The 24,312-nt window shown below is 35.4% G+C and overlaps 2 protein-coding genes across 4 annotated transcripts in view; one reads left to right on the top strand and one right to left on the bottom strand.

Annotated features, from left to right (window-relative positions):
- The window catches only part of LOC133199050 (uncharacterized), a 269,846-nt gene that overhangs the window by 205,961 nt on the left and 39,573 nt on the right, over positions 1-24,312 (bottom strand). The gene's annotated exons all lie outside the window — the stretch shown is intronic.
- On the top strand, positions 20,783-24,184 carry LOC133198276 (uncharacterized). The gene has a single exon (XM_061334393.1). It carries the CDS (start codon positions 20,783-20,785, stop codon positions 24,182-24,184), a length of 3,402 nt encoding a protein of 1,133 aa, XP_061190377.1.

Here is a 24,312-nt window from a genome sequence, read left to right as displayed (position 1 = left end):
TAAGATGTCAATCCATATATTTTCCATAAGAAATGAATTACCGGGAGATGTGTCGTTTTCTCTGATCATATATTAATTGACAGCGTTTATGAACAGCTGTTAAAACACAGACCCTTGTAAACCGGTAAATCACAAAAAAGAAAAATCCGAGACAAAAAACAGAAAATATAAATGTCTCTGGAAATAACATTGCCTTTAGATAACTAAATTAAATTAATGATCAGAGTTGCTGCCCTTGTTGGGTAGTATACACGGTTTTTGCAGCTCCGCAAAATATGTAACTTATTCTGTGCAACACTGTGGTATGCGGTGATGGGTCATAGTAGGAGTTGGGAGACAACACTTATGAGAGAAGTATTGGTGAAGATTTCATGAAATTATTATTTAGATGCAGTTTTTTATAGAACTTGTATTGGGTAGATTGTGAGCGACCGATGAGATCTACTCACCGTACAGTTTATCGATGTCAGTGCGCTATAGTTCATTACCTTTGTGTACTTCTATGCTGCATCGTCTGACATTTCTGAATACATACTTCAAACATTTATAGGAACTCCAAGCTATAAGTCTCCAACTTCGCCCAACTTACAGTCATTTTTTATGTTTATGAACCCCTTGGTTGATATTCTTATCATTATACCTTACCGTCTATGCTTACATGCTTACATGCACTGTGTTACAAATATAAGTACTGTGTGCTTTGAATGTACTTTGAGTGTTCCACTGAGTGTTCCATTGTAATTTTTACATCAACAGTAATATAAAAAACGCATAATGGGTGACAGTAACAACGAAAACAACAAAAGAAATCTGAGTGCCCTATCTCAATCTAACTCTGAAACTTCTCGCTCCCCTAAAAAGCAAAGAGAAGGTTCTCTTTCCACCAGTCCAAGCAATGTCAACCCATTACAACCTCATCCATTCCCTCATATGTCTACTCCAGTACAACAGATTCCTTACGGCCATCCGCCATTCATACCAGACCACCCAGGTATTCCAAGTCCCGCTTTTGCACCTCCGCAAGTTGTTCTTGGAGAGGATGATGTCATGCGAATTGCTGCGGCTGTAAAACAGGCACTACAAGAGGAGATCTCTCAGTTGGTAGTATCCGAGGTAGCGAAAGCAGTTGAACCCCTTAATAACAGGATTATCAACTTGGAGAATGAAAATAAAAACCTGTTCCGCCAGCTCGACGAACTTGAACAATATGGCAGGCGCCCCATGGTCCGGATATCTGGGATCCCAGAACAACAAAGTGAGGACACCTCAACACTGCTACTCGAAGCATCAGCAAAGGCGGGTATCCCACTTCAGCCAAGTGATATCGAAGTATCCCATCGAGTCGGTAACCCCAATATTAAGAACCGAAACGGTCCAAGGCAGATTATCGCCAAGATGAAAAACGTCGACTTAAAGTTCAGGCTAATCAAAAACTGGGAGAAATTCAAAAACCATCCCGATACCAAAAATATTTCGGTAAACGAGGACCTCACCAAATACCGAGATAGACTTATGTTTATTGCGAGGCAGCTCAGCCGTAAACACTGTATCAAACAAGTCTGGTCCTCAAACGGGAAGATCCGTATCCGTGATTTAAAGGACAAAGTGTTCATAATCCAACAAGAGTCGGATCTTACTCCATTTGGTCATACCATGTAAATCCTGAACTCTGATCTGTGACATTTTTGTTCCATTCGAACACTCCCTTGTATATAATGTAAACAAAAACATTTAAGGTACATATCTTTCCAAATCAACTCACGCTAGTTTCCCATGCACCTCAACCATTTGCACTACTCCCATTATGCTTGTTCTTATGATCCCCTGTATATACATGTATACTCTTTGCTTTTCTGTTTGGTTTATCTCAGACTTTGTTTTTTACAACTCATTTATAAGATGTCTACAAATCGCTTGCTATTTAGCTGATTCCACATACCCATGTTTTTGGTTATATTCTTGCTCATGTAGTGTTTACCCTGGCTCTCTCATTTTTTTGTTTTTTGTCGAGGTGTGACTTAAGACATGGGTATTGAAATAGCACAATATCGAGCCAGGGTGGGAAATTACTATTCAAAAGCTACACGTTCTATTTTGCACTTAAGTGTGTTTGAAATTATTTGTATCAACTTGATATTAAGCTTCAAAAGTAATGGAGTTCCAGTTATCATGTTGATCATCTTACTTTCCGATCTTAACGAGTATTGTAAAATTGTACAAAAAAATCGTACTCATAAGTACTTTGCGCCATTCTCTATGCCTTCATATGCCTATATCTCTAAAAATATTAACTTGCTCACCAACTTGTCAGCACTAACTCTAAAATTGTCAGGAGATGTTGAATCAAATCCTGGTCCTTCAACAAACACAACTGAAGGCTCTTTTGCTTCATCTAACTCATATTCATCAATTTTTGACGATACAACCGGGATATCATTTGTACATTTAAATGTTCAAAGCTTAAAACCCAAGCTAGACATTTTAGAGAGCGAACTGCATAACCATAGTATACTGTCATTTACTGAAACATGGTTAAACAACGATGAATCGTTTTCGGATATTTCGTTAAAAAATTTCCAAACACCGTTTTGTTACTGTAGGAAAAACAAAACAGGCGGGGGCGTAGCCGTGTATGTCATAGACTGGTACCCTGACATTGGTTAACGGGCGCAAGCGCCCTGAAAAACCAACGACAGGTAACCACTGCCATTTTATCGCGTCACAGGAAACAACAATGATGATAAAAATCTATTTTTAACTAGCGTAAATCCATAAGTGCTGTTATAAACAAACCTTCTTTCTGCACTCCACACTGCTGTTAACGAAGAAAGTAGATGGATTTTAACCATCTAAAACCGTTACGAAGTGCTGCCTTAAACATGTTAAAAATCATTGGCAAGCGATATCATAGGCCTTATTTAAATAACTCAAATATATGATTATTAACTTGCATATTTGCCATTCACCCATTGGTATGTTAAACATTAATTCCACTACGACACTAGATGTTCTTTAACTTTATTTATGTTTTCAAGTTTACACGGAATGATAGCTTTTAACTCGTCTCTCCATACTCCATAAATCACTGTATATTTATGTGTTTATGAGTCAGGATCGCAATGTTAACACTATTGGAACATTCTCGGGTTCATTGTGACATTTGTAAACTATATACTCAGTCAATACAGTCACTGTCATGTTATTTAAATATTTCCCACGTTTTTCATTGTTTTATTTCTTCAATTTAGATATGCTACGTTTTGTTATCTCTGTTATTTAGATCACTGGATCCACCTAACATTCTTCTCCGCAAGCATGGATGCAATTTATTTTTAGAATGCGCAATTGCTATGCGCGACAAAGCAGTGAGATTTTCCACTGTCATGGCGGCGGTGGTTACCTGTCCTTGTAATTCCTAGCGGCAGCGACTGGAATCAAGGGCAGAGAACCAGTGCTATGTATGTCAAAGATCACATTCTTGCGAAACGTCGATCGGATTTAGAGCCTGTCACGGTTGAATGCGTCTGGCTTGAAATAGTTATTCGTGAACAAATCTATTTATACGGTACATTTTATCGTCCCCCAAACTCACCTACAAGTATATGGGATGACATTGAATTTTCCATAGATCAAGCTTACAATACTAATATAAGCAAAATAATCATCGTTGGGGATTTTAATGCCAATCTACTTTCACCAAACACGCAAGCCGATCATTTATTAAACATTATACAGACTTATAACATGTTTCAAATTATTGAAGAACCTACATACTTCACTGAGCATTCGTCGTCACTTCTTGATATTATACTCGTAAGTAACACCTCACTTGTGGTGAGGTCTTCGGTTAGTGATTGTTTCTTAGACCAATATATTCGATATCATTGTCCTACTTACGGTCTCCGCAGTCAACCCCCTCTAGAATCTCACTGTTTCAAACGGAAAATAAGGCTATTTGATAATGGTGACTACACTTCCTACAGACAAAATTTAGCAAACGTAAACTGGGATGATTTACTTATCGAATCAGACATAGACAACAGCGTTTCTAACTTAAATAAAATTATAGTCGAATGTGCACAAATGTCAATTCCCAATAAAACAGTGATCATTCGGCAATCTGACCCACCATGGTTCAATAACACTTTAAGAAAACTCATTCGGAAAAGACGTCGTCTCCATAAAAAAGCTAAACGGACTAAGAGAGATAATGACTGGGAAAACTATAGAAGTGTGTCGGCCTTGTCCGAAAACTCAGAGATGAGTACTACAGTAAGCTCTCATCTGAAATTAACGTGTGCAATGATTAAAAAAAATGGTGGAAAATTGTAAACAAGTTAATAAATTTAAATTCTAAACAACCCTTTACAAATACTCCTCTTACTTTCGAAGGTAAAACATACGAAGATGACAATGACAAAGCCGAATTACTAAATACCTTTTTCCTAAAACAGTCATCAATTGATGATCATTCAAACAGATTACCTAATACAGATTCCTATAGTAATTACGAAACACTCCTTGACTTAGCTCTTGATGCAACCGAAATCAAAACACTTCTTCTTTCATTAGATACTTCCAAAGCTACAGGCCCAGATCTTATTAATCCCCGTCTTCTTAAAGAGGCAGCTTCTATATTAAAATTACCATTATGTAAACTTTTCAATTTGTCTCTTAAAAAAGCAGTATTTCCGATAGAATGGAAAAGAGCAAACGTTACCCCAATATATAAGAAAGGTGACAGGAATAATGTTTCTAATTATAGACCTATATCACTTATCTCCATAACCGGAAAGGTAATGGAAAGATGTATCTACAATCGTGTATATCTATACTTATCCAACAATAATTTCTTTTGTTCAAACCAGTCAGGTTTTATTCCAGGTGACTCTACAATAAATCAATTACTCGATATATCTAATGACATAGGCAAAGCACTAGATTCCGGAAAAGAAGTAAGAGCTGTTTTTTGTGATATAAGTAAAGCCTTTGATAGAGTATGGCATGAGGGTCTCCTGTTTAAACTAAGAACTGCAGGGATAAATGGGAATTTGCTCAAATGGTTTAAAAGTTATCTTACAAATAGGGAGCAAAGAGTAATACTCAACTCCACCTCATCAGCCTGGGGTAGCATCAAAGCTGGTGTACCCCAGGGATCTATTCTTGGTCCTCTGTTATTTCTCATTTACATAAATGATATTGTATGTGGAATTAATTGTGTAATTAAATTGTTTGCAGACGATACAACCCTGTATATATAGTAGTTGATAATGCTTGCACAGCCAGTCAGATATTAAACAATGACCTTGATAAGATAAGTGCGTGGGCTAAGCAATGGTTGGTCGATTTCAACCCCTCAAAAACTGAATGTTTATTATTTAGCAATAAACGCATTCCCATCACACATCCCCCACTTTATCTGAATAGCCAAATAATCGAAAATGTGGAAAGTCACAAACACCTTGGAATACATTTTTCAAAAAACGGCCACTGGGATTTGCACATACAATCAACCCTTCTGAAAGCATCTCAACGTCTTCATCTACTAAGAAAACTTAAATTTCTTATTGATAGAAAATCGCTTGAAAATTTGTATTTTTCTTACGTTAGACCGCTACTCGAATATGATGACGTTATATGGGATAATATGTCCAGTGATCTTGTCAATAAAATCGAACATATCAATATTGAGGCCGCTCGCATAGTAACCGGCTCTACGAAACTTGCAAGTCTTCATAGTCTTTATCAGGAGACTGGTTGGGAATCTTTAAAAGATAGGAGATATAAACATAAAACTATACAGTTCCACAAAATGGTCTACAGCCAAACTCCTCAATACGTTTCGGATCTAGTCCCACCACAAAATCAAGATATACACAATCATTCCACTAGACAAAAGTGTAACATCAAGCAAGTCAAATGTAGAACTGACCACTATAGTAACTCCTTCATCCCATCAACCATCAAGCTCTGGAACGAATTGCCCGATTCTATCAAACAAAACCCTTCGTTGTCAAATTTAAAACGTTATTTAAATGCCAACAATGCAAAGCGTAAACCCCCTCAATATTATTATACTGGTAAACGCAAGGAACAGATATTACACACAAGATTACGACTTGATTGTAGCTCACTAAAAAGTCATTTATTTTCTCGAAATATTGTCAGCAGCCCAAACTGTAATTGTGGCGAGATTGAAACTTCTGAACATTTCCTCCTACATTGTCCATATTTTGAAAATCTCAGAGATAGGTTTATATACACACTTCCACATTACAACAACACCAATATATTATTATTTAGTGACCAAAATCTACCACTGGCAGAAAATGTTGCAATCTTTAAATTTGTCCAAAAATATATTGTAGCTACCAAGAGATTTATTTAATCAGTTTTTCCTTAGTATCTATTCACTACTCCCTCTCCCGTGGGTATGTTCTTGTGTATATTCTCTTAAGTGTGTGTAGCAAGCGTCATTTTTATTTATTTATTTTTTCTCTCAATGTTATTTTTCTTCCTAATTTTGAATTAATATCTGTTACCGCTGTAAATCTCCTGCATTTGTTCTTTAATTATTTTTCCTATAAATTCAACCATAATATGTCGCTTTTTTCTCTCTCATACAGTCATATTGTACAAATCCATTAGACTTCTTCTGTATAATTAGAACGTCATTCATTTGTGTCAATCGACATGATTTCTAATTTAACATGTATGTTAATTTCAAATATTTTTTTAAGCAGCTTCAAACCGTGTTATGTAGCTATCTAATAAGGGTCTGTCATCTTTATCATAATAATAAGGAAACGGATTAGTATAAGTTTTTAAACTTGTTTCCGAATCCTTTTTGAATTTTGTACTACTTATCTGTATCTTCTGCTTGTCATTTTCAAATAAAATATGGTTTAAACTAAATTAATGTCCGCCGATTTTTGAATTAATCTGAACATTCATTGATGTGTACCTGTACAAGCAGTGTGTATATTTTTATGAAGCCTTCGTCCAAACGAACAATATAATAAATCTTGAATGAATTAACTAACCCCTTCAGTACACACACATTCGCCTATACCTGAGATCTAATCAAAATCAGATCTTTTTTACGGCCCGGAATTCTGATAGTCGCTGTATTTCTAATCTGATTGACTATACATGTACAGTACAGGCAACGCGGATCCCGTATTTCCCGCGCCCCGTCGCGGTAAACACAACGCGGGATTTGGCCAGGTGAGACAGGTAAACCGCGTTCCCTCCGCGGGAAATTCATCACCTACCTGTCCCCGCCGCGGTTAAATCATCGATCAACTAGTATCGTAAACAAACGGGAGTTATCTCCCCGAACAGGAATTTTGCGAAATTCCCTCTTAAAAAAAAAACAAATCAAAATCCCGTAGTGTATGTATATTTATGAAAGTATTTTCTTTTATTTCGCAAAAGGTGAAAATAATGAATGAACAAAAAAAAAAAAAAAAAAAAATTGTAAAGCAGAATATATTTAATCGTTTTTTTTTTTTCAATTTTATTTATTATTATTAATTTTGTTAAGTTATATATCAATACTAAAGCGACATCTTTTTGTAAATAGTATCAAGAAAACTATTTATAAGCCGAGTCATTTGAGAGTTTAACGTGACAAATTTTAATGTCGGAAATATAAGTTCTAATAACTTCTCTTTTCAAATTATATGCGAACTGCAATGTTACATACACGTGCTAAACAATAGTCAGTGCGAGTTCCGATTAACAGTTTTCAGCATTCCTATGAGGAAAAAAATATATCTATATACTGTTCATGTTTTTTTTTTTTACCAAATGTAGAACAATATAATTCATTTAAATAATTTCACTTTACTGTATTAATGTGCAAGCATTTCCCTGAAATTGTCGAATGACCGGAAAGCTGTAATATTCGATGGTGAGCGTTTTCAGTGGGTGGGCGCGTGAACGTTATAAAAGATATCAATAAAATATAACAATTTTTTTCCCTCGATATTTACTTCTTTTGTAAACAGTGGTTTGTTTTTAATTTAAACATTTCTCCAATTACAGAAGATGGAATGTGCATGGTGATGAACTTCACAAAACAATTAAAACGGGGGGGGGGGGGGTATATATCACTAAAACTTATTATTCTCAATAATACTCAAGAAAAAAATCAATGCCAAGTTTACTTGAATATATTCTGTTTCTTTGTGTATTAAGTATTAGTCGCAATCATTTCCTGTGTATAGGGATTAGCAGAGCAAGAGCAGGAAACGGCATGCCCTAGGTGTTTCACACCTGTCCTAGAGTACCTGTGGTAAATTTCTCTGCATGTGCAAGGCGTATTTTGGCCATACAACACACCAGTCCCTTCAGCGTTTCATTATTTCATTATTTCTTCATTTTCAAATGTAACTACAACCATGAAAGTTACGCGAGTCAATATATACTTTTTTTTTACCCTGTGTGTATGTTAAAAGGAAAAAGATCAATCATACTTTTAAAACAAATTAATAGAGTTTAAATGAAATAAAATAGATTAAATCAAATTATGTTTTATTACTTTTTTTTAAATGCCGACGGGCTTGGTATTTATGTTTCTGTTTAATATATATGTACATGTACATGTGCATGTATTATGCAAGTAGAATGTAAAATAAAAAAAAAACGTACAGAATGTTACGGCACGTGCAACGTTTTTCCTTCGGTCAGTTTATTGATTTATCGAGTTCATCGATTAAAACAAAATATTCATGATAGAATTTCAATGAAATGAATTGCTTCTGGATTATTTTTTTTTTCCAGTTTCAATATGTCGTTTCTGTGAACAGATAATATACGGTAGCCGATTTATCAGTTTATTGTCCAGTTGTGGACTTTGACTAATTCTACGATCAAGTTTCTGAAAAACACCGAAATAGTGATAGCCACAGACACTATTTAAGGTCTTCCGTTTAAATAGCACGATTAAAGACAAAAATATCTACCGAAACAAGATCATCGTCGCAAGCCACGAGTTTTGTGTCCATTCTATTTCCACAAACCCGTGGCTGCCTCCTACCAAATTCTCTCGTTCTCGCGACTGAATCATTGAATATTTATTAAGTGACGCCAGATTTACCCTGACCAATGAAATCACTCTGTAGCAATTTTTGGTACGCTTAAATGGCGGCGCCCATAATGAAATCATGTTTGCTATGCGTGGCAGATTTATTGGAAAAAAATACGATAGATCCTGAAGAACAGATGTGAGTAACGTATATTCTAAAATACTTACAAGGTTTTACATTAAAATACAGGGTTTCGAATGTAGACGTTGTGTGAGAACGCTGAATAGCGTTACTCGTTAAGAAAGGAAATTCGAACCGAAGTTGATGAACAGCTCGTGGTTATGGTTACATCCAAATACAAGATAGACTGATCATTTTCATTGGTTCTGACTTGAAGCGTCAGATGTTATTCCATTGGTTGAATGTATGTTATTAATATTCATGAGAACGAGAGAAATTTGAAGGAGGCAGCCACGGGTTTGTGGAAATAGAATGGACACAAAACCCGTGGCCTGCGACGATGAAACAAGATATAATAATATATTTTGGTGACATGTGGTAGGTACATGTATATGATATTTTAGGCCCGATATCCAAGAGGGGTCCAGTGTTAACAAATGGAAGTGACTTACCTTCTCTATTTCATAATACCGCGGGTATGGTTTTTTAATAAAACGTTAATTCTATGTTATTTTTATGGATTTTTCATATGGAATACATTGTAAATGTGTACTAGAAGATTAATTGATGGAAAAAGACGAATAAAAATATTCTTGGACCCCGGGGTGTATATTGGGGGGGGGGGGGGGGGGAGGGGGTCCTGTCCACAAGCACCGGTCTCATCCAAAGGATCGATCTCCACTTTTTTCTACTTATCCAAACTGGGCATAAAACATTCTCAATGAATTTTTCAATCATTATGTTGAACCTAACAAATTATTCCGACTCGCTGTATGATCTGAAAAAACATGGCTGAACTTATCCGTTCAGAAACTCACAGGCTGGGATTGCTTTTAACCAGTGTGTGTTATGGCCTTGATGCAAGGTCATTTGGTCGAGTCAAGGTCACTGACAGAGAAACTGTAATTTCGCTACCGTATTTGGACTAGTGAAACATTGCTGGTATCATGCAGAGTGTGACATGACCTTGACTCAAGTTCAAGGTCACTAAGGATAAGATGTTTTGACTGTATATATGGACTAAAAGAACATGACGTGTCACTGTGAACTTTTCAAGTCGGTAACACACAGATTGGGTTTTATGACGAGAGTGTGTCATGGTTTGACGCAAGGCATTTGGAATGTTCAAGGTCACGTACATTCCTTTACAGTTTTTCCTAGCGAAATATTGTAAGTTGCTTCCCCTTACAAGATTGCTTACATGTATAACTTTAGAATGTGGCATGACCTTGACTCAAGGTCACTTCTTCCTTCCGCAGCTCCAACGGAAGACCTATTCGTTGCTTTGCAACGAGCTCGCTCTAGTTTATCTATTTATTTTTTATTTATTTATTTATTTATTTATTTTTTACTTTTTTTTCAATTAAGAAGATTAATAATTTTGATGCTGATCTGGATTTAAACAAAAATGTAAATAACATTATAAAAATAAAATAATTGAATGAAAGAACGTACATATACATACTTTTGTGCATTATCTTGAGATAATGAAATGTTAAAATTTGTCAAAATACTTTTTTTCTTTCTTTTTTTTTAGTAACAATTGTGATAACCATTATTTTCTTTTATACATTAAAGAACTTGTCTTATAAATTTACGCAATATAAATAAATGGATTTTAAAAATAAAAAATAAAGAAAATAAATGTGTGAATATAACATGCTACCTAGATATTAATTTATAAATATAAATATTTTTTTAATCGTGTTAATAATAATTTCACACTGAACATAAACACGCTTTGCTTGTAGAATGTTTTATTTACATCGAATGACAAACTGGCATGCTGATCGGTCGACGCGCTGATTGGTTAATACGTCTTATCGCTAATCCTGATTGACAGATCAGTTACGCAACACCGAACGCGCGTTCGCTTGCTGGGTTCGCTACTGAATTTGGGGTTCGCTTTCGGCGTTCGCTCTGGGTCCGCTGAGGGTTCGCTCGGGGTGCGCTCCGGGTCCGCTATAGCGAACCCCAAGCGAACCCAGGCAGCGAACACGGGGTGCGCTTTGGGTTCGCTTTCTGTTAGGTTGTGTCTGATCGGTACTGTAGTCTTCCTGAGTGTAGATGTAACAGCCACAATAGGTCGACGGTAAAACGGAGCAGATGTTGAGATGTTGCTTACAGAAAACCTGAAAGACATCACAGGGCATATTTTTAAACAGTGTACAGATTTTAATTAGCTAAGAAGGCGATAAGAAAAGTAGAACAGGAAAAGTTGAGAAGAAAAGAGGGAGAGAAAGCTACAACACAACAAACAACTGCAAGTAACACAAACAACTAATAGCAGAAATTACAACAGAGAAAGAAATGTTATATATTGCAGAGAATAATAGAAAAGAGGATGAAATAACAGCAGCCTAAAAATGATACTCTAAAACAGAGACATATTTGGAGAGATACAGATCTAGAACAAGTGACATCAGCAAAACACAACACAGAACTTCTAACTGAATCTCACCAGCAATGTATAACGAGGTCAGAGATCATTTACAGTAGTTTCTAAATATAGCATTGATCAGGAAATCTAAGTCTTTTTCCAGGAGAAGTAGGTATTGGTATTAACAGTAATGTAGTCCTTGTGAGGAAGAAAAAACGAAGAATCTGAGAATGCGTGTATACTACAGACAACGAAACAGCAGGACGAATAAAAGATGCATACTCTCTCCTTAGAATTGAAGAAATTTTAGACAATTATGTAACCCCTTCTTCATTGTACAGGACGCAAAATTAGGTTATCCAATAGAAACCGAAGAAGACCATAAGGAAAGAACAGTCTTTACTGTGGCTCCTCTTTGATATTTCGAATATAACAGTATGTCCTTTAGCCTCTCCAATAGTCCAGAAACGTACCAACGGTTTATGAAGGACTCCCTTGAAAAAATTCATCGCAACATCTGTTTTATTTTCTTAGATAACATAGCCTCTACAATAGTCCAGAAACGTACCAACGGTTTATGGAAGACTGCCTCGTCGAACTTCATCGCAACGTCTGTTTCATTTTCTTAGATCATATTAACATTTTTTTTTTCTCTAAAACTTTCCAGAAACGTCTTGACAGACCACAACAGGTGTTTGATAGGCTCTTTTACAGAATATATTTGAAAGGGAGCATAATCAGGAAAAAGTGACAGCTGAAAAATTTTTGATCAACCCCAACGTAAAGAGAATTCTTTTAACTTCAAATTTTGTTCAAGGGGATTCAGGTCCATTAGTTGGAGGGCAGTCTTTCAATTAATATTTTTAGAATAAATTAAAAGTAGAAATTTACGTTTAGAAAAAAAAATTGGGGATGGGGGTGGGGGGAGTCCCTGCACCCCTCAAAACCACCCAATCCCAAATTATATATTCCCTAATGGTATGTTCACCTTAGTGGAAGTTGGTAGTAAGTGAAGTAGCTTTCCAAAACTATTTGTATCAATTTGAAATTTCCCGATCTATTTTTAAACTAATATAGAAAAAACAAATCCTTATATTCACCTGGAAAGTCATGTGCTGGTTAATATAAAGTAGTACTTTTCTACATTGTTGGATCCTAGCCAATCGGAGAGATAGGAATTATTCAATCATATAATAATACTAAATAAGTCTATCAATAAAAGTGTATGTTTGTGTTTCAGATCCACATTTCTACGGTCAAAAGTGCAAGACATTCTTTAAAGATCCAAATTAAATGATGAGATAGCATCTATTCATACTAATTAGTAATTTTCGACCAATAAGGATCCATTAAAAAATAGCACTAAATTGTCAGTATTATTTAATTTGTTTGTTTGTTTGTTTGTTTTTTTTAAATCTATTTCTTTTAAATTTTATCAATCCAGATGTGCTTTTATCTTTTCTAATGAAATGAAAAAAAAAACCATATTCATACTAAACAATTATTGAAAAATTGCAGTAATTTCACAACTTCACTGAAACAACACAATAAGTTCTGGTGTAGTTTATGCGTCACAATTCTACTTTAACGACCCACGTGCTTTTGGTCAGATTGCAACAAAAATGTTATATATCTACGATCAATTAAGAATAAATATAAAGAAAACATTGCTGAGTAGAATGTTCTGATTGACCTCAGCTGTTTAAAACAGTGTTTGTCAAATGAAATAGAATGTCCTACAAAATATGCTTTTATCTTCTCAATACAATTTTAAATATAACTAGTTTAACATTATGATTATTAGGGAATAATTCAAGATATAACGCCAAATTTAAACAATCTAATACATTTAACCGTGATGTATCGGGACTATGAATATTGGAAAATTTCTTTTCTGGTATATTTCAAAGACTTAACTCTTCTCTCATTACAGTACTTCTATTGTATTCTTTTTATCATTTCTTAAAAAAAAACACTGAAGTTTTTGTTTTGCTAATGAAATCATCAACAATCCTATAAGCTAAAGGTTTTTTTCTTTAAAAAAAATTAGAGTAATTCATAAAATCACACTTAAATCTAGTTAATAGAATTATCTTGTCATCACATTGTAAATATCATTTTATCCTCCTAATTAATTTTCCTCCGGGTTTCTCTCTCTCCCCCCCCCCCCCCCAAAAAAATGTATTAATTTTTTATCTCTTTTAGATCTTTTAGAAAAGTGAAAAGTCAGTCTTGTATTTTTTTTTCTAATTCTCTTTCTTTAAAAAAAGATATAGGAATAATTTCATTATTAATATTCTAGTACATTTATGTAATGTGTTTTTTTTAATATAATGATTTTTTCCAAATTTACTTCTGTGATAAGAATTTTTGAAATACAAGTATATATTAGCTTAGATTATAATGTGTCAAACAAGCAATTTTCTATTCTTAGTCTGTGAAAAGAGTTTTCAAAGATTTTCTTGAGACTTTTATTTTCAAAATATCTTACAAAGATACCTTTTTGTTAATATTTTGCAAGTTAATATACTTTTATTTACCGAAATAAAAAACCCTCTTTTTTATATCAAGCTGCACAGAGGTGCCACCCCTTACGATTTTGGCGTAAAGCTTACGTTTTAAAAGTGAAAAATAAGCCTTTGGATTTCTCGTTTTCTTCAATTTTTTCACCTTTTCAATGTTTAAATACCGAATTTTCATAGCTGTCCACCCTCAGTTTTCACTATCATAAAAAAAAAAACAAACAAAAAAACAAATCAATCCTTTCTACTTTACCTGTCAACTCTCCTGATGTTTCGGGAGTATACAGATTTTGAACCCGTTCTACTGCTTTTCTGTTTTGTTTTTTTTTGTTTTTATTAGTCTTTTTTTTTTAAAATCCGAATATCTATATTTTAACGAAATCCGGATTGTTTTTGCTCTGAATAGTACCAAATATCCGTGTGAAGCAAGTTCCAGACAGCTCAGCATTACGTTACACTACAACTCCGTATCATCGCTGCCACTGGCTTTTTTGATATGACCGCGTTGAACCGTGTTGGTTGCGTGACGTCACAGTTAAAACAGCGCGGTAAAATTTACAACTTTACTACAAAGGAACTCCGTAGATCTAATAACTTTTTTTTTTAATTTTAATATGATTATTCGAATGAAAATTTCTAACCCTTTACTGTTGATACATGAAATATTTAGCAAATCTCCTGATGTAAATCATATCCAAATTTTATATATAAATATTTAATTATGTTCCCCAAACGAAGTTGGGGAACATATTGTTTTTACTCTGTTTCTTCTTCTTCTTATTTTTATTTTTCTTCTTCCGGGTACTTTTTTGTCCGCGAGTGATCTCGTAAACTACTCATCCGATTAAGGTGAAACCTTTTTAGGGTTACTAGGCATGTTATGTAGATTTGCGGAACGAAGGTCATTTTGTGCGCACGTGCAATGCGTAAGATGACCAATATACTTGATATAGCTGTAACTTTTATACTTTTTGATGAAATGCTTTGATACTCAGAATATAAGGATATATTAAAAGTGTAGACAAGATGACAAAGTCAACATGCACATGCATGCACGTGCGCGCATGCGCAAAGCGTAAAATGACCAATATATCTGATATAGTCGTATTTTTTTTTTTTATACTTTTTGATGAAATGCTTTGATACTCAAAATATTAGGATATATTAAAAGTGTAGACGAGATGACATGGTCAACATGCACATGCATGCACGTGCGCGCATGCGCAAAGCGTTAAATGACCAATAAACTTGATATAGTCGTAACTTTTACACTTTTTGATGCAATGCTTTGATACTTAAAATATTAAGATATATTAAAAGTGTAGATAAGATGACATGATCATCATGCACAGGCATGCATATGTATGCACGTGCAATGCGTAAAATAAAAAATATTCTTGATATAGCCGTTATATACTTTTTATATTATTGATAAAATGCTTTGATACTCAGAATATTAATATTTAGACATATTAAAAGTGAAGAAAGGATGATATGGTCATCAATCACATGCATGCACGCTCGCGCGCGTGCAGTTAGTAAAATGACGAATATAATTGATATAGCCGTAACTTTTACATTTTTTGATGAAATGCTTTGATACTAAGAATATGTGTATACATTAGAAGTGTAGACAAGATGACATAATCATCATGCACATGCATGCACGAGCGCGCGTGCAATGCATAAAATGACCAATATATTTCATATAGCTGTAACTTTTATATTTTTTGATAAAATGCTTTGATATTCAAAATAGTAAGATGTATTTAAAGTGTAAACAAGAGGACATGGTCATCATGCACATACCTGCACGTGAGCGCGCGTGCAATGCGTAAAATGACAAATATGCTTGATTGCCTTTTATAATGAAGCTCACAGGGAATAAAACTTTTAAAGAGAGTTGGGGAGCGTTTGGGGAACATCTGTAACTGTCCCCGTTACAATAAGCACTAGTTTTACATGTTTATACACACGAGATAAGTTTTTAGAACAAGTTGAATTATCTATGTTCTTATTACAAAAAATAGTTTGTATTGAATTTTTAATTCATAAAAAAATATTAGGTCTATCATCAGGCCATTAACCACAATCAACATGGTAGCAAATATGTTTGCTGAATCAGTAAATAAAGTTAAACACTTCACCTAATTCTACTTTGAAGGCTAAAAAAATATATTCATAAGATTATATAGTGGAACTTAGATATGGGTTAAGATTATTATACACAGTGATTATACTGTTTAAGAAAAATTATGGCATTTTCCCTGTTTATCATTTTTCTTTGTCCCTTTTTTTATTTAATAAAGACAGGAATTATTTTTTTTTCATACACCCGATTATATACTTGAGAAAAAAATCAACGAAATTTTGAGGATGTACAACATTTCATACAAAATACAATATATTTTCAGCATCGATTAACAGGCACGCGTAATATCGTATCTGAATATAGGGGCAGCCAGAAAAAATATTATTTTACAACTAACCAAAAAAAGATGAAGATAGAAAATAATAGTAAATGTCTAATTCGAAAATCCTATTTCGTAGGACGGGAATGGATAGGTTCCCATTTTTCCCACAAACAAATGTCGTTAATACCTGTACATTACCATGCCGATCTGAATATATATATATATATATATATATATATATATATATATATATATATATATATATATATATGTACTACAAGACGAAAAGGGCCGACCTGAACATTTGAAGATTTTCAAGAGTAAAAGGTTATGTTCGGAAAAAAGCCCCCCCCCCCCGCCCTTCCTCCCTCCCATGCAACGTACTTGATTAAAAATCTGTACCTGTGTCAGTCGTCATTTTATGTAAATCATTAATTCATCAAAGTTCTCAAAACAATCGGTCCCAGTGAGCAAGGCGTTTAGCTGTTTCCATGTTGAAGGCATTGCGTGAACAGCAAATAAACTGTACTACATACAAACATCTTTATCAGTGTCTTCGTCGTTTCTATAAAAATTGTTCCTCTGGGTTAGTAAAAGGATATTTCGGGTTTTTTTCAATGACAATGCACGTAGCATTTGGAGAGGGGGGGGGGACTTTTTAAGAGGACATTTAGAATTCTTCTTAGTTTTAATATACATGTACTGTAGCATTAAAATTTTCATTCAAGGGCAGTCCTCACCCCACCACTTTTCCGTTTCAATATGATCGAACCTAACCATGTCATTGTATTCATATTTTCTGTTAAAAAGGAAATCCCACTCCTGCTTTTGAAAGTTTTATTTACCTTTAATTTTTACTTGTTCCTCCTTTGCACACACACTTAAAAAAAAAAAAAACAATGCTAAGCGCCTGATTATTGGTGTGTTAAATCTTTAGTGCTTCATGCTTTTGTTAAAATTTTATTTATTTATTTATTTTTGGACTATTTTGTGCTTATTGTAATTAAAAGTAAAATAGAACAATCAATAAAACCCTCAGTATAAAAGGGGACAGCACAAAAGTTGTCCAAGTCAACATTGTCCACGACCAAAAGATGGGGGGGGGGAGGGGTCTCCGTACTTTTGCTTTTTTCACATTCAATTTCATTTAGTGATCTTGAATCTTTATCATTTCAAATTAAAATACATAATCACTATATGACAGCACAGTCTGGATGGATTTTTATCACATTTTTAATTACAAGATTTTAATCACTTTTTAATTACAAGAAAACTTTACAGGGCCTGGATATCGAATATCTGAAACATAATCCTCCATCGTGTTCATGTTCTTCTTCGCCCTATAACTATAGTCCTGCTGGACACGTTATTACTGGTGACGTAAATATAGTTTATAATGAGGACCTTAGATCACTAATTTTAAAAGGTCCTAAATTTAGGGAACCCAGATCCTTCAACTGGCGTCGGAATTTCATAAATATTATGGATTCTGTAGAGGACTACGCCAGGCGATGGGCCAGACATGGAAAAGACCTTGACACTTTGTCAGAATGGATTAAATGTATCAGATGTATGTTAAAATCGCGCATTAAAAGATTGAGAGGCAATATGAAAACCATCTATCCTTCTGTATTCAATAATCCAGAAGTGAAAAAAGAATTAGATAGATAACATGATCAGTACGTACTGGTCCCTGCTGACAAAGCAGGTAACAACATTGTCTTTGTTTGTAAGGCTCATTATATTGAATGTATTTTTGAGGAACTTGGATTTAATTCTACAAGTGGTAATCCAACTTATACCCATAGTTCCCTTTCTAAGGAAGAAATTCTTCAAAATCATATGTCAGTTTTGAATATTTTTAATATTCCAAACCAAAATGAATTTGAATTACCATATTATATTGGATTCCGAAACTTCAGAAAAATCCTTACAAACAAAGATATATAGCGGGATTCCAGTAGATGTTCAACCAAGCCTCTATCTTTACTCCTCACTAAGATATTAACAGTGGCGAAGGAGAAACTTCAAGAGTACTGTGCAACAATATATTCGAGAAGTGGTGTAAATCAGATGTGGATACTTAAAAATTCCAAGGAACTTTCGGAAAATTTGAAATCACAAGATTTTACCAAAATCAACAGCTTAAAAACTTAAGACTTTTCAACCTTATACACAACCATTCCCCACGATAAATTAAAGTCCAGGCTTTTTGATATCATTGACAGCTGCTTTTTCAATAAAAATGGAACTCGTAAATATACTTACCTTGTCATTGGTCATTTGCAAAATTATTTTGTTAAAAAACATTCTCATTGTACACACAAGTACTCTGAAGTTGACATTAAAAAGATGCTTGAGTTTCTGATTGACAATATCAATGTGGTTTTTGGAGACCAGGTCTTCCAACAATCTATTGGAATACCCATGGGTACCAATTGCGCCCCGTTATTAGCAGACATTTTTTTGTATTCATATGAAGCAGAATTTGTCCAAAATCTTGTACGTGAAAAGAAGGAAACACTTGCTGTGGCCTTCAACTCGACATTTAGATATATCGACGACGTATTGTCAATTAACAATGACTATTTCCATTCTTATGTCGATACGATATATCCTGGTGAACTTGAGATAAAAGATACCACAGAGTCTGACACATCTGTTTCATATTTGGATATTTTACTTGAAAAAGATGTTAATGGTAATCTAACAACCAAGCTTCATGATAAACGTGATGACTTTAACTTTTCAATCGTCAACTTCCCTTACTTATGCAGCAATATACCTTCATCACCTGCATACGGTGTATATATCTCTCAGTTGATTCGATACGCAAGAGCATGCTCTACGTATGTACAATTTCTAAAACGAGGTAAATTATTTACAAATAAGTTGATGAAACAAGAATATTAGCTGTCTCGTTTAAAGTCATCATTTTGTAAGTTCTATGGTCGATACAATGACCTTGTCAGCAAATACAATTTATCATTGAGTCAAATGCTGACTGGCGTTTTTCATACTTATTGTTAGGCCATTATTTACACACTGAATTGTCGACGGATTTTCCCGTTATTTCCCGATCATGACAAGGAGCACACGGCGGGTGTGACCGGTCGGCAGGGGATGCTCACTCCTCCATGGTACCTGATCCCACCTCTAATGTTTGGAGGTCCGTGTTTGCTCTGCTCCTATTTTGTATTGTTTAATGGACTTTTGAGCTTGAATACTGTTCGTTATCTCCATATATTTCATGGTTAATACAGTGGTAGGAGAAACTTTTTTTCCTCCTGGATGGGTATGCCTGATTTTGCGCAAATAGACAAGAATCTTTTAAGATCAGCTTGACATTTAATAGAACCCTTGGGCCCGATAAAGAAAAAATCGTCTAACATGTGAGACATTCCGGAAGCAGACAATTTTTTACACATTGCCCACTGCAAACTACTACTAAGGCGTTCAAAGATCTGACACGAACTACTCGCACCCATTGGTAGACACTTATCATAGAAGAGCATACTGTCCCAAGAAAATTCTAAGACTTTGTAATCATCAGGATGAATTGGAATTATGCGGAAAGCATCCTGAGTGTCTATCTTAGCCATCAATGCACCGCGACCAAATTTTCAGAGGTCTGTTACAACATCTTGTTACGATACTATAATATTATTAATAGATATTGCGTCAGCTGTAGTTGTTATTTTTGTTATGTGTGACGTCACTTGTAACCGTTTGTGTGATTTCCGGAAGCCGAGGAACACCAGCACGCGATCGTCTGCGAGATAGGAGATTCAAGAGACTTTAGACATTGGGCACAGGAATGGTGGATGTTTTCATACTTCGTAATTCGGCTTGGGCTAACCGTGGAAGTATTGCCGTGTACATAGCGAGCGATGTCCGCGGAGCTGGAGGACTTCCTTTTTGACTAACAGCTGAGTAAATTCTGTCCGCGAATTGTTTATTTTGTCAATTTGTGTGTAACTGTAATTGTGTGTGCTTATTTATTATTGATTATTTGTTTTTACTATTAAAATTTGAAGTTTTAATTCGTTTTGACTGGTGTGTTGTTGTAAGTGTGTCATCGGGAGCCAAAAATAGATTTGTGTATTCGGCACACGTTACAAATTGGGGGCTCGTCCGGGATAATCGAACTTTTGGCGTTTTGTGGGTAATTTTCAAAAACGATATCTCGGAAAATTTTGATCACAACATTATTTCATTTGGGAATTTATTTCATTATTGTACACACCAGTCAAGATGGTTTTTAACTTGGAGGAGTTTTTGAAAGCACCAGATGCACGGTTACTTGAAACTCTGAGAACAGATGAACTGTTTGAGGTTGTGACAAAGTTTCATTTGAATGTTAAGCGTAGTGCTCGGAAAATAGAGATCAGAAATGCTGTGGTTCAGTATTTAGTCCTTAAGAATATCTTAGATGATAGTGCTTTGTCATTGGTTGTAGATCTTAAACACAGTGAAATTGAAAATAGAAATTTTGAATATGAATTGGAATTCAAGAAACTAGAAATTGAACAAGAGAGAGAAAGACGTGAATTTGAGAGAGAAAGAAGAGAATATGAAAGAGAGAAAAGTGCACAAGATCGAGAACATGAGTTACAGATTAAAAAATTAGAATTTGAGACTCAAAAGGTTAAACATGAATTAGAACTTGAGGCTAGGGCTAGGTCAAAATCTGACTTTGATGTAACAAAAAACATAAGACTTGTCCCAAAATTTCAAGAGAAAGATGTTGATAAATATTTTATTCATTTTGAGAAAATAGCAGAGAATTTGAAATGGCCAAAGGAATACTGGCCACTATTATTACAGAGTGCATTTGTTGGCAAAGCTAGGGAAGTTTATAGTGCATTGTCACTTCCTCAAAGCACAAATTATGATGTTATTAAGAAAAATGTCTTAAAAGCATATGAACTTGTACCAGAAGCCTATAGGCAGAAATTTAGAAATTACAAGAAATTCAATGAAAAGACTCATGTTGAATTTGCTAGAGAGAAACAAAATATGTTTGAGAGATGGTGCACTTCTAAAAATGTTGGATCAGACTTTGAAAGGTTGAAGCAGGTAATTTTGATTGAGAAATTCAAAAACTGCATTCATTCTGAAATTAGAACCTATTTAGATGAACAGAAGGTTGAGACTCTTGAGCAAGCTGCGACTGCAGCTGATGACTATGCACTAACACATAAGGTTTCATTTGTAAAACCCAGTAGTGAACAGAGGATGAACCCCTCTGATGGTTCTCGAGGGGCACCAGACACTTCACAGGTAAATCATCCTAAGTTAGCCTACTCTGAGATTAAAGGTAAGGACAAGAAAAATGAAAGCTTACAGCAGATCCCAACTTGTAATTATTGTAAAAAGAAGGGTCACATTAAGTCTGAATGTTGGGCATTACAGAAGAAAAAACTGGTAAGTACTGCTGATGTGCAGCCAAGTCCCAGTGCCCTTACATCTGTCCAAGGTAAGGTTACCTGCAGTCAGTTTGAGAACACAGAGGTCAAGCCAGAGTCTGATGTTCTTAGAGAGGAATTTAAGCCTTTTGTATTTAATGGTTTGGTGTCGGTAGATACCGACTCGCACCCTATAAGAATTTTGAGGGATACAGGTGCTTCTCAGTCTTTATTGTTAGAGGGCGTGCTACCACTGTCTGAGAAGACACACACAGGTTCTGAAGTGGTGATTCAGGGTGTAGAGTTAGGACTGGTAAAAGTTCCTCTTCATGTTATAGACTTGAAGTCAGATTTAGTCTCTGGGCCTGTGGTCGTAGGTGTTAGACCCACTTTACCTGTTAAGGGAGTTTCTCTTCTGTTAGGCAATGATTTAGCTGGGGGTAGGGTGGTACCTGACCCAATCATCTGTGAAAAGCCTAGTCTTATAGCAGAGGTAGAGGAGGAGAATAAAGAGTTATTTCCTTCATGTGCTATTACAAGGGCTATGGCTAAGAAACTAGGGCATGATAAACAGAAGTTAGATACAGGAAAGGACTTTTCTGTAGACCTTAATGGGACATTTTTGTCAGAGATGTTAGAATCAGAAGGTCACATTTCCCCTGAGAATCAAAAGTCTAAGTCTAAAAGTAATGTACTTGGTTTAGAGGAAATGTTGGACAACACCCCTCTTACTAGAGTTGAATTAATATCTGAACAAGAGTCAGATGCTGAACTTCAAGGTCTCATTGAACAGGCTATGTCTCCAGAAGAGACGGAGAAGGTCCCTGTTGGTTACTATAAGAATCAGGGTGTGTTAATGAGAAAATGGCGTCCCCCTGATGCTTCAGTAGATGATGAATGGCAAATTCGCCATCAGATTGTTGTTCCGAGGGCATATCGTAAAACGGCCATAGGTCTCGCCCATGACACACCAATGTCGGGTCACTTGGGGGTCACAAAGACCTACCATAAAATATTGGCTCACTTCTTCTGGCCAAAAATGAGAAGGGACATAGTTGACTATTGTAGGTCTTCTCATGTCTGCCAAGTAATAGGAAAACCTAATCAAAAAATCCCTCCTGCTGCTCTTAAGCCTATCCCTGCTTTTGATGAGCCATTTACTAAGGTCATTATAGACTGTGTGGGTCCCTTACCTAAAACCAAAGCTGGTAAGCAGTACTTGTTGACAATAATTTGTGCGTCAACACGCTTCCCCGAAGCAATTCCCCTTCGTAACATTAAGTCTAGAACAGTTGTCAATGCTTTGACTAAGTTTTTCACCAATTTTGGTTTGCCCATATCAGTACAGTCTGATCAAGGTTCCAACTTCACTTCTCAGGTCTCTAAACAGATCATGCAGGAGTTAGGGGTTAAACACCATTCCTCCAGTGCATATCACCCAGAGTCCCAGGGGGCTCTCGAGAGGTTTCATCAAACCTTGAAAAATATGATTCGAACCTATTGTTTATCAAATGAGAAAGAGTGGGACCAAGGAATCCCCTTTCTTTTATTTGCTGTTAGAGATGCAAAACAGGAATCCCTGGGTTTTAGTCCCTTTGAACTTGTTTATGGTCACACAGTAAGAGGGCCATTAAAATTGTTAAAAGAGAAATGGTTGGTTGAAGAGAGTCAGTCAAGTCTATTAGATTATGTTGCAAAGTTCAAAGAGAGACTCAGTCAGACTTGGAAACTAGCCAGAGAGAACTTAAAGGTAAGTCAAGATAAAATGGAAACCTGGTATGACAAACGTACAAAGACTAGAACATTTAAGCCAGGAAACAAGGTCCTTGTCTTGCTACCCATTCCAGGTCAGCCTTTACGTGCTAAATACTTTGGCCCATTTGAAGTTGAGCAAAAGGTCAATGACTTGAATTACATTATTAAGACCCCAGGTCGACGCAAGAGCAAACAGCTATGCCACATCAACATGATCAAACAGTATCATAACCGAACTGACATAGATCACCCCAAGGTAGAATCAGTTGCTGCTTCAAGCGCTGAAGTCACTACCCCAGATCAAGACCCATTTGCACATGAGTATGATCAATCTACTCCTAAGTTGAAAAACTCTGACATTTTTTCTGATTTGCAGTCTAAACTTGGTCACTTGCATGAGAATGAAAAAGAAGAGCTAATGTCTCTTATACAGGAATTTTCACATTTTTCCCAGATGTTCCTAAAAAGACCAATCTTGTATATCATGATATAGATGTTGGGGATGCATCTCCCATAAAGCAACATCCTTACAGAATGAACCCTTTAAAACAGGCACACTGTCAGGCAGAACTGGCCTATATGTTGGAACATGACATCATTAAATACAGTAACAGCCCTTGG

Source organism: Saccostrea echinata, unplaced genomic scaffold (genome assembly GCF_033153115.1).
Source record: "Saccostrea echinata isolate AGI-Se365-2 ecotype Australia unplaced genomic scaffold, CSIRO_AGI_Sech_v1 ptg000033l, whole genome shotgun sequence".
In the NCBI taxonomy this organism is placed as follows: domain Eukaryota; kingdom Metazoa; phylum Mollusca; class Bivalvia; order Ostreida; family Ostreidae; genus Saccostrea; species Saccostrea echinata.
Note: the sequence above shows the minus strand (reverse complement) of the source record. Positions and strands in the feature narration are given on the sequence as shown.